This window comes from Tupaia chinensis, unplaced genomic scaffold, assembly GCF_000334495.1.
Source record: "Tupaia chinensis unplaced genomic scaffold, TupChi_1.0 Scaffold000617_2, whole genome shotgun sequence".
Classification (NCBI taxonomy): Eukaryota; Metazoa; Chordata; class Mammalia; order Scandentia; family Tupaiidae; genus Tupaia; species Tupaia belangeri.
Window position 1 is genome coordinate 1,999,752 of NW_006160137.1, and position 11,832 is coordinate 2,011,583.

Sequence of the window (11,832 nt, forward strand, 5' to 3'; positions counted from 1 at the left end):
TCCTGCTGCGGGGTTGCCCAAGGAGAGTGAAATGTGGGACTATTTACAGAGCTGCAGGTGGGGTGAGGGAATGACAGGGACTGGTGAGGTGCCCAGAGATCAGCAACTGCCAGAAGCCATTACCCTTCCTGAAGGGCAAGGGACAGAATGTGGTACCACACCAGCCTGAGGAGGGCTGCCAGACTGGAGGTGCTTCTGTAGAACAAACCAGAACCCCAGCGAAGGGATCTGGGCTGCAGGGCCGAGGAGGCTGCTCTCTCCCACCTCTGATCTGACAGCGCTCCTCATTGGCTGAAGCCAGCTGGAAGCCACAGAGCCAGAGAGCCCAAGGTAACCCGTCCATGGAAAGCAGCCTCCTGAGGACCGGAATGGGACACAGAAGGACAGAAAATGGGGTGAACGGAGAGAGAGAGAAGGGGGTGAGGGTGGTCAGAAAGCAACAGAGAACAGCCCAGCAGTGATAGGACTGCCTTTTTTAAAAAAAACTTATTATCCTTTTGTATTTTATTTAACTTGGGGCCGTGGGTGGTGTGATAAGGGTGCTGGGCTCCCACATGGCCAACCATGGTTTGAGTCCCACGCCTGGCGACTTTCTTTCTCACTTCCTCTCTCTCTCTCTCTGAACCTCTCTGGTCAAATTAAAATAAGTAAACAAAATAATTCTTAAAAATTTTTATCTAACTTTATTTAATTAATTAATTTACTTATTTTTATTTGACCGGAGAGTGGGCCACTCCCACATGGTTGACCACAGTTCGAGTTTCAGACCTGGTGGCTTGCTTTCTCACTTTCCTTCTCTCTGTGTGTCTTTCTGTGGTCAAATGAAAATAAATGAATGAATAAATAAAATTAAATAAATAATTCTTTTTAAAAAATTGACCAGAGAGTGACAGAGTGAGGGAGAGAGGGAAAGTAAACAAGCAAGCCACCAGGTCCGGGACTTGAACCACAGTTAGCCATATGATGTCCATCCAGCACCCTTAACCACCATGCCACCTGAGCGCCCCAGGACTGCCTTTAACAGATAAGGAAACTAAGGGGTGGAGAGGGCAAGGCATTTGTCCAACTGGTGACAGAGGCAGAACCCACAGCCCCCGTGTCCTGAATGAAGAAGATGGAGCAAACCCCACACATCCTTTATTGTCATGGCGCAGTGCGCTGCAGGCGTCAGCCCCTAAATGGTCTGCAGAGACCGGTTTGGTCCAGTAACCGTCCTCCACCTTGCGTTGCAGGTTGCCGTCTCCAACCTCAGCGAGGCCGTGCAGGACGCAGACCTGCTGGTGTTTGTCATCCCCCACCAGTTCATCCACAGGATCTGTGATGAGATCACCGGGAGAGTGCCCAAGGGAGCTCTGGGAATTACCCTCATCAAGGTAACTCGGTGCCCACCCTGATGGCCGCGGGGGACACGGCACCAGCAGTGCTTCCCAGGAAACTGCATTGCCTCTCATTTTAATCCGCATGAGGGGTGGGGCTGAAAGGGAGGTTGTGGCCTTTTTTGTCTGTTTGTGTTTTTAAAGATGCCTGAAAGGTAATAAACTGCACACCCCACAAGCCTGGTTTAGCTGCATTTCGAGATTGAGCTGCGTTGGGCCATGGCAAGTTGGCCACAGTGGTGATGTGAGGACAGGCTTCTCCTGAGGAACGGTGCTGTTGAACCTTCCAGTCCCCTCTGCGGGGGTCAGCCTGAGGTCTGGAAGTCACCAGAGATTTACCTGAGCTGGGAAATTAATCACCAGTAGTTTCCATCCCCAGGCATATACCCTAAAGTTGTCATTTTAACCAGAAGTCTGCAAACCACCCATAAAGTCTATAGCTAGAATTCAGGATATCCATACACATAAATGTAGGGGGGAAACTTGCATTTTATTCCAGATTTTTTTTTTGCTATGGGGTACGTGCACTCACTGGAGAGACAGAGACAGAAAGCAAGAAATCAACCCCCCCTCCCCGGGAGGTGGCCATACCGCAATGCCTTCTCCTCCATTCTCCTCTCAGGATTTTGGGCACACACACATATGTGCCTGGCGTGAGTTTTAAGCTGCCGCGTCCAGGATTTAAACCATAGTCGACTACTTGGGAGCCCAGTGACTTAGCCACTATGCCATTGCTGGTCCCACCTGTTTATTTATTTTAACTTCTATGGAAAATGAGCATTTCCTTCTGCCAGGAATGTAGGCTTCAGCCAGAGTTTCTATACGGTACCATAGGCCCTGCCGTCCCTACTGTTGACAGAAGTCGCTGGGACTTTTATTGCACTGATAGGAGTTCTCATGAATCCCAAGGTAGTCATTTCTGCTCACTCCTACTTGGAAACTGAGGTGATTATTAGACCTGCTACATCTCTGGTGGGGGTCTCTGGCCTGAGAACCCACCTTCTCTTTACTTACAAATGCTAGTATTTGGATCCTCATTGGTTTCAGTGAGATCCAAAAATTAGAACAGGAATGACCCCTAGTTACACATGAATAAGCCAAGCCTTAGAGAATAGGTCACTTTCCCCAAGATCAGATAACATCTTTTTCTAACTGTGTTAATAAAAAGAGTGCATATATGGTTTTATCATCTTTTTTTTTTTTTAAGAGATTTTTGCTATAGGGCCCATGTGCTCACTGGAGAGACAGAGAGACAGAAAACGAGAAATCACCCCCCGGGAGGATGACCACGCCGCAATTCGTTCTCATCCATTCTCTTCTCAGGATCTTGAGCACATGTAGACATGTGCCTGGCCTGAGGTTTAAGCCACCAGGTCCAAGACTCAAACTATAGTCAACTATGTCAGAGTCCAGCAACGTAACCCTTACTCCATCTGCTGGTCCCTGCCCCTCTTTATCATCAATTTTACAAGTATTTTGGTAACTGTGTTTCAGTAAAGTTGACTTCAGTAAAATTGACTTCCTAGGTAATCTTAACTTTTTTTGTTTTATGCATATGATATTCTGATAATGAGTCCATAACGTTCACACTGCCAGGGGTGGGGTCCATGTCATCAAAAATCTAAGACTCCCATAGGGAGACTGTTCAAGGATGTTCATAAATGAATGTGTATGGAAGCAAACGAGAGCAACCCAAATGTCAGTCAGCAATAGTTGGGGAAGTTTATTTTGGAATACTACGCAACAATGAACAGGAACAAAATAGACATTCACACAGCTGCATGGATGAGTCCCCTTTTTTTTTTTTAAAGAATCACTTTATTTAACTTTATTTATCATTATTATTATTTTCCAATTTGACCAGAGAGAGAGAGAGAAAGTGAGAAAGGAAATCACCAGGTCTGGGATTTGAACCATGGTCGGCCATGTGGGAGTCCAGCACCCTCCACCAGCCCCTGCATGGGTGACTGTAATAGCATTGTACCAACCAGCATGGCCCAGATGAACAGGACAGATACTTTACAGGCTCAAAAACTTTATTTATCATTATTATTATTTTCCAATTTGACCAGAGAGAGAGAGAGAAAGTGAGAAAGGAAATCACCAGGTCTGGGATTTGAACCATGGTCGGCCATGTGGGAGTCCAGCACCCTCCACCAGCCCCTGCATGGGTGACTGTAATAGCATTGTACCAACCAGCATGGCCCAGATGAACAGGACAGATACTTTACAGGCTCAAAAACAAGCATCATGATACAACTTGCTATTAAGGGAGCGATGCATACAGCACCAGGGATAATGCTTCCTCCTGGAGAGAAGGAAGGTGGAGGGAGGATGAACTCAGGGAGAGACACACGGGTTTTCAGTGGTATCAGTCAAGTTCTGTATCTTACCCTGGCTGCTGGGTACATGTTCATTTTACGCTTTTCATCTCGTTACCTTTAAACAGTACATATGTGGACTATATGTCTACTCTTCTTTAAGAGGTATCTTTCAGTTTGCACCTGCGGTTGGCTGTCTGAATCTAGATGACTTATAAAGCAATGATCTTGGGTCTCTTCTCATTGACGGCTTGCTTTTCCCTAACTTCCCGACTCCTTGGCAGGGCATAGATGAGGGCCCCGAGGGCCTGAAGCTCATTTCCGACATCATCCGTGAGAAGATGGGCATTGACATCAGCGTGCTGATGGGCGCCAACATCGCCAACGAGGTGGCCGCGGAGAAGTTCTGTGAGACCACCATCGGTAAGGGCTGCCAGGAGGGGCACCGGCGCCTGGGCGCTTGGTGTTTTTACCTGGGCATTTTCCATTTCTAGTATTTCCTGTAGGGGACTCTTTAATGCCTCTCTTATCATTCCTGAGCTGGGCGTTTGGGGGAGTGGAGATTTTATGTCAGGAGCCCAGTCTGTGGAACTGAAGTTTCAACAATCTCCAGAATGAATGTGAAGCCAAGGGGGTCATTCTGACTCTCCCAGATGCAATAATGAATCATCCTTTTTGTGTTTACACCAAAAGTCAGTGTCGTTAGACCTGTGGCAGGAGACCCCTGGCCTTAGAATCCTGTTTTCCTTTCTGTTTTTTTCTTTGATTATTGTTTTTATTGTCAAAGAGAGAAAGAATGTACCCCCCAATGGGGCATGGTCATGTCTCTATGCCCTTTTCGCCCTTTCTTCATCCCTTCAGGATCTAAGGCGCACGCACACCCACACACACACACACACATGCTCCCAGTTTCTGAGACTGGGATTCAAACTGTCATCTGCCATGAGGGATCCAGTTGCCAATACCCAGCACTTAACCATGGTTCTATGGGCTGGCCAGAACCCAGCTTTTCTTTTTTTTTTCTTTTTTATTTATTTTATTTTTTCTTCTTTTTAAGTTTTTGCTATAGGGAGCATGTACTCACTAGCGAGAGAGAGCGAGAGACAGATGGAGACAGACAGAGAGGGAAAGTGAGAAATCACCCTCCAGGGAGGATGGCCGCACCAATTCCTTCTCCATTCTCCTGTCGGGATTTTGGGCATGCATGCCTGGTGTGATTTTTCAAACCACCAGGTCTAGGACTCGATCCACAGTCAGCCATGTGGGAGTCCACTTCCTTAACCACCACACCATCTGCTGGCCCAGAGCCCAGCTTTTCTTTACTCACAAATCCCCATTGATTCCAGTGAAACCTTGAATTTAGTGGGAATAAGCTCCAATTTCAGGTGAATAAGCCCATTGCTCAGAGAACTCAATTACCTGCCGCAAGATCAGACCTTAATATGAAACCCAAGCATGAATGTGGGCTTCCTGTTTCTTAAAATAGAAAGGTTTTCCCGCTCTTTTATTTTTTTTTAATAAAAAGAATTATTTTTAAAATTGTATTTCTTGTTATTATTATTACTATTAAGTTTGGCCAGAGAGAGAAAGAGAAAAAGTGAAAAAGCAAACCTCCAGGTTCGGTACTCAAACCACAGTCAGCCGTGTGGAGCTCCAGCGCCTTAACCACTACACCACCTGCCAGCCTCCGCTTTGCCTACATTTACGTTATGGAGTAGAGACATTATTTTTACATTGATGTGAGAATTTTTATTTTTTTAAGAGAGATTTTTGCTATAGAATACATGTGCTCACCAGAGAGACAGAGAAAGACAGAGACAGAAAGTGAGAAATCACCCCCCACCCCCCACCCGGAATGGCCACGCCCTAATCTTTTCTTCTCCGTTTCCCTCTGGAGATCTTTGGTAGGCACAAGGCCCTGCATGAGTTTTAAGCCACTGGGTCCAGGACTCAAATCTGGGAGTCCAGTGACATAGCCATTACGCCACCTGCTGGTCTCACGGACCTTGAGAATTCTGAACTACCCTTGTACCACATTAAAGGATGCATTGTTGGAAGTGTGATATTGTTGTTTTCAGATGCTTTGCAAAAGTTTTAAGTTTTAGCTACCCTTGTAGAACTTACTTCTACCTGGTCAAACATGCAGGCAGTACGAATCGTTTCTCTTTGACATTTCTCTTTGTAAAGGTGAGCCCTGAGAGAGGTCAGACTTTGTTGGCCGTGGGGGTGTACAGGATGAGGGACATCCTAATTCTTAGACTTGCTCATAAGTTAGGGCATTTTTTTAATCTTTTACACTTTCCCTTCATTTATTTTTTTTATACAGACATTTTATTTCACTATTATGAAAAGTGGAGATAGCCAAAAGAAAGCCTCGGTGGTGGGTACATGTTCATTTTAGGCTTTTTCATTTTGTTTAATAATTTTGCTATATGTCCTTTTTTTTCTGGCTATGTGTGTCAGGAACATGCGAAGCTTAAATGAATTTTGTGTTTAGGCTTTCCGTCTTCTTCCTGAACTCTCTTATTATGTGTATGCAAATATTCCCCAATCCTTAACACCTCTGGTCCCAAGCATTTTGGATGACAGATACTCAACCTGTGTTGTTCTATAATTGTTTTTCATTTCGTATGTAACCAGCAGCTTTCAAAGATTATTAACATATATTTTCATGCACAGTATTCCACTGGCAATTTTATATACTCGGACGCTTAAGGCATTTCTTTGTCAGAAATAATATATTTTGGAGAAATAATATATTTACCAAAGTGATGAAAATGCAGGTAAAAAGAAATTGAACAGTATGAGAAGGTAGAAAATGAGATTTAAAATAAGTCATTTCCCACACAATTTCCTCTTCCCAGAAGAATTCACTGCTAGCAGTTTTTAAATATCCTTCCAGAACAAAATTTGTGTGTGTATATGCTAGTACATGTATGTGTGTGTTCATATATATGAATATATTTATGTATGCACTCATGCATATATACATATTTTTCACAGTTAAGTCAGGACTCAAATCTGGGAGTCCAGTGACATAGCCATTACGCCACCTGCTGGTCTCACGGACCTTGAGAATTCTGAACTACCCTTGTACCACATTAAAGGATGCATTGTTGGAAGTGTGATATTGTTGTTTTCAGATGCTTTGCAAAAGTTTTAAGTTTTAGCTACCCTTGTAGAACTTACTTCTACCTGGTCAAACATGCAGGCAGTACGAATCGTTTCTCTTTGACATTTCTCTTTGTAAAGGTGAGCCCTGAGAGAGGTCAGACTTTGTTGGCCGTGGGGGTGTACAGGATGAGGGACATCCTAATTCTTAGACTTGCTCATAAGTTAGGGCATTTTTTTAATCTTTTACACTTTCCCTTCATTTATTTTTTTTATACAGACATTTTATTTCACTATTATGAAAAGTGGAGATAGCCAAAAGAAAGCCTCGGTGGTGGGTACATGTTCATTTTAGGCTTTTTCATTTTGTTTAATAATTTTGCTATATGTCCTTTTTTTTCTGGCTATGTGTGTCAGGAACATGCGAAGCTTAAATGAATTTTGTGTTTAGGCTTTCCGTCTTCTTCCTGAACTCTCTTATTATGTGTATGCAAATATTCCCCAATCCTTAACACCTCTGGTCCCAAGCATTTTGGATGACAGATACTCAACCTGTGTTGTTCTATAATTGTTTTTCATTTCGTATGTAACCAGCAGCTTTCAAAGATTATTAACATATATTTTCATGCACAGTATTCCACTGGCAATTTTATATACTCGGACGCTTAAGGCATTTCTTTGTCAGAAATAATATATTTTGGAGAAATAATATATTTACCAAAGTGATGAAAATGCAGGTAAAAAGAAATTGAACAGTATGAGAAGGTAGAAAATGAGATTTAAAATAAGTCATTTCCCACACAATTTCCTCTTCCCAGAAGAATTCACTGCTAGCAGTTTTTAAATATCCTTCCAGAACAAAATTTGTGTGTGTATATGCTAGTACATGTATGTGTGTGTTCATATATATGAATATATTTATGTATGCACTCATGCATATATACATATTTTTCACAGTTAAGTATTTTATTCATCTGCAATCTTTTTTTAAACAATTATTTTATTTAACTTTATTTCATTATTTTATTTATTTTAATTTGACCAGAGAAGGACAAAGTGAGAGAGAGCGAGGGAATGTGAGAAAGCAAGGCTCCAGGTCTGGAGCTCAAACCATAGTCGGCCATGTGGGAGTCCAGCACCCTTAACCACCATGCCACCTGTTGGCCCCTCTCTGCAATCTTATTGTAGCCTGTGAAAATGTTATATATTAGGTCATCAGAAAAGTCATGACACATTTTTGCATAGAAAAATACACCATGATTTTTTCTGACAACCCAATAATTACTTTTATTTTACCCCAAAGATTATCAACTAGTCCTAGCTCAATCCTATATACTGATAATCCTTGTTGAAAATGCCTGTCTGTAAAACCGAGAGTAATCTCTGGCCCCTGTTTCTCTTTCTTAAGTGTATTTATTCACTTCCCCCATGGCAGATAGCCCAACCCCTTCTCTTCCATTCTCCTCTCAGGATCTTGGGCACGCACGCATGCCTGCCTAGCGTGAGTTTAAGCCACCGGGTCCAGGACTTAAACTGCAGTTGACTACTTGGGAGTCCAGTGACATAGCCATTATGCCAACTGCTGACCCCAGCCCTGGATTATTTGACCATGGCTATTGTATCACCTCTGGCTATAATATGAATGCCTGACAGTCCTGCCTTTTTCTGCATTGGAAGTTTGTAGCTCTACTTGTGTCGTATGTCTGTTTGTCCTCTCTCTTCTCACCACTAGAAGGCAGGTTGGCATGGACAGTCAGAAGCTGGGCCCCGGAGCCAGAGCAGATAGGGGTTAGTGTATGGGCTCAACCTCCTCCTAGCTGTGATGGTGGGCCAGCAGGAGACCTCATGGCCTCTGTTTCCATGTCTGTAAGTGGAGAGAATTATAGTCATAGGCATGCATGTGCCACCTGATTCCGTCATTATTATTCGGGATCATTGAGCACTTGCTGTACCTGATTGTGTTCATACCTGATTCTTAACTAACCTCACCATAATCCTGAAAGTGCCAAGGTATTTTGCTTTGTTTTTTAAAGAATTATTTTACTTATTTATTATTTTTTTATATATATTTCATTTTTAGTTTGCTATACGGCATGTGCATTTACCACAGAGAGACAGAGAGAAAGTGAGAAAGCAAACCACCAGGTCTGGGACTCAAACCACAGTCGGCCATGTGAGAGTCCAGCGCTCCAACCGCATGCCCCCTGCTGGCCCCAGGGCCACAGTATTTTTACTCATGAGGAAACTAGGTCTAAAGGAGGTGAAATCGGAGGTTTGCAAACTTAACTGCCGTTAGAATCACCTAGGGAGCTTCACAAACTGTTGATGCCTATCCCACTGCAGAGACTATACAAACAAATGTTTAAAGTGTTTGTTGTAGGGTGTACGCACTCGCCAAAGCGAGAGAGATATGGAAAGTGAGAAATCACACCCCAGGGGTATAGCCACACAGCTCTTCTCCACTCTCAGGATTTGGGGCACACACGCACGCTGGCCTGGCATGACTTTCAAGCCACTGGGTCTGGGACTCAAACTGCTCAGTTGGCTGTGTTGATTCACCTCAACCTCTCTGCCACCTGCTGGCCCCAGAGATAGATTGTGATTTGATGGATCTGAACTGTGGTCTAGGTTTGGTGTTTTTGTTTTTATTTATTCTATGAGTGAGAGAAAGAGGGAGAAAGAGAAAGATACTGCACCCCTGACAGAGTCTCCTCTATCTGTCCCCTATCCTCTACCAGCTCAAGTCATAGGCAGAGGCCCATTATATTCAGGGAGGTCTCCAGCCTTGAACCAGAAGCCTCTCCATGTCGGTCTGCCTTGCAGAGAAATGCGTCTTAGTGAGGTGCTATGGTCAGACCCCTGGGCCAAATGCCTTTAAAATCCTTAGGTGAACATCATGTGCAGATGAGCTCAGGGGCAGCTGGTCTACCTGGAGGCAGGCAGTGCCCAGGTCTGATGGGCCACAGTGTGCTTCCTGGCATCTCTGTCTGGTGACACTGATTTGAGAGCCAGCACTTGGCTGACAAGTCTCACAGTCCTTTTCAGAACCTTCCTCGAGCTGAGACTGAGGTGGGTGGATTCACAAGCCCTTTCCTACACCCCACCAACCAGAGCAGATTCCGTATCAGGCTTTCTGCATAAGGTTTTATTTTTGTTTGTTTGCATTTGCTTTTTAACGAAAGGTCTCAAAAAAAAAAAAAAAAAAAGCGTGAAAGCTACTAAGCATCTGTCACATGTCAGGCACTGTCCCAAAGGAAGAAAATATATCTGGAGCAAAAACAAGTGCTGTTTGATTCGTTTCCATCTTCCTTAATTTAGGGAAAGCAGAGCATGAAAACCACATACACGTTATAATCCCAATTTTAAGAAAAACTATTTACATTCATTTCAGTAAATTAAAGATGTACCACAAATTGTAAATGATGATCTATAGCGGAATTGTGAGATGGTTTCATTTCTTATTTCCATTCCTATGCATTTTCTAAATTTTTCAATAACGAACATGTTACTGTTCTAATAAGAAAAAAGTTATTTTAGGGACTAGCAGTTGGCGTAATGGCTATGTCGTTGGATTCCCATGTAGTCGAACACAGTTTGAGTCCTGGACCCAGTGGCTTAAACTCAAACCAGGCACACATGCATGCATACCCAAGATCCCAAGAGGAGAATGGAGGAGAAGGGATTGCAGCATGGCCATCCTCGGAGCAGGGGGGTGATTTCTTGCTTTCTGTCTCTCTGTCTTTCTGGCAAGCACATGCACCCTATAGCAAAAACCTCTCTAAAAAAAAAAAAAGAAAAGAAAAAAGTTATTTTAAACTATTGGGTATGAAAATTAAGCTTTATGGGGACCAGCAGGTGGTTTAATGGGCTTCATCACTGGACTCCCATGGAGTTGACCGCAGTTTGAGTCCCAGACCCGGTGGCTTAAACTCACACCGGGCGGGTGTACGTGCATGCCCAAGATCCCGAGAGGAAAATGAAGGAGAAGGGATTGCGGCGTGGCCACCCCCCCCCCGGGGCGGGGGGGGGTTTCTCCATTTCTGTCTCTCTCGGTCGCTCTGGAGAGTGCACTCACCCTATAGCAAAAACCTCTCAAAAAAAAAAAAAATGAAGCTTTACAGGCTTGTTCATTTTCTTGTGTTCTAACCTTTCCACAGGCAGCAAAGTCATGGAACATGGGCTTCTCTTCAAAGAGCTTCTGCAGACCCCGAATTTCCGAATTACTGTGGTTGATGACGCGGACACCGTTGAACTCTGTGGTGCTCTGAAGGTAAAGTCAGCCTCGTCATGTCTCCCCCAGGAGAGGCGTGACCCTGAAGAATGGGCAGTGTGTGTCCCTGTACTGACTCCAGGGGAGAATAGTGAATCGGGAGCCTTGTTTATAACTTCCTGCTGCAGCAGCCTTTGGGGTGTGGGGGTGTCAAGTTCCTCTTTTACTCCGTTATCTTTTACTTATACTTATGGGAGGATTGGGATGTTTTGCCCTTTGGGGGGAAGTTGGCAGTCTAAATAAATACCTGGGGCGGATCAAGAGGACCCCGACTGTAGGGTTTTACTCAGGAGCAGATGGTTTTATTCATTCGTGTTGTCCTGAGAAGGGGCAGGAGCTTACTTCCCTAATTTATGCCACTCTACTGGTTTGATTGGCCATGTTTTTTAAAGGAATAATAGTCTGCTGCTGACAGAGAGTTTCCTAAGAATAGTTCTGTATTTGTCCTATTAGGGAAACAATCAAATGAAAGAAACAGCCTCTATTGGTCAGTGGCTTTTAAGAGTAAGATGAAGGGGCCAGCAGGTGGCGTAGTGATTACTTCGCTGGACTCCCACATGGTCGGCTGCGGCTTGAGGCCTAGACCTGGTGGCTTGAAACTCAGGATGGGCACATGTGCTGTGTGGCCAAAATCCTGAGAGGAGAATGGAAGAGAAGGGATTGCGGCATGGCCAGTTTTCCCTAAGGGTGATTTCCCACTTTCTGTCTCTCTGTCTCTCTGGCGCAAAAACAAATGCTGTTTGATTCATTTCCA

General features: G+C 44.1%; 1 protein-coding gene across 1 annotated transcript in view; it reads left to right on the forward strand.

The window, feature by feature from the left end:
• GPD1L (glycerol-3-phosphate dehydrogenase 1 like) overlaps positions 1-11,832 on the forward strand; it is a 40,428-nt gene that overhangs the window by 18,695 nt on the left and 9,901 nt on the right. Inside the window, exons 4-6 of the mRNA XM_014591779.2 lie at positions 1,233-1,373; positions 3,982-4,120; positions 10,966-11,078. Coding sequence (XP_014447265.1) covers positions 1,233-1,373; positions 3,982-4,120; positions 10,966-11,078 — 393 coding nt within the window. The remainder of the gene's footprint in view (positions 1-1,232; positions 1,374-3,981; positions 4,121-10,965; positions 11,079-11,832) is intronic.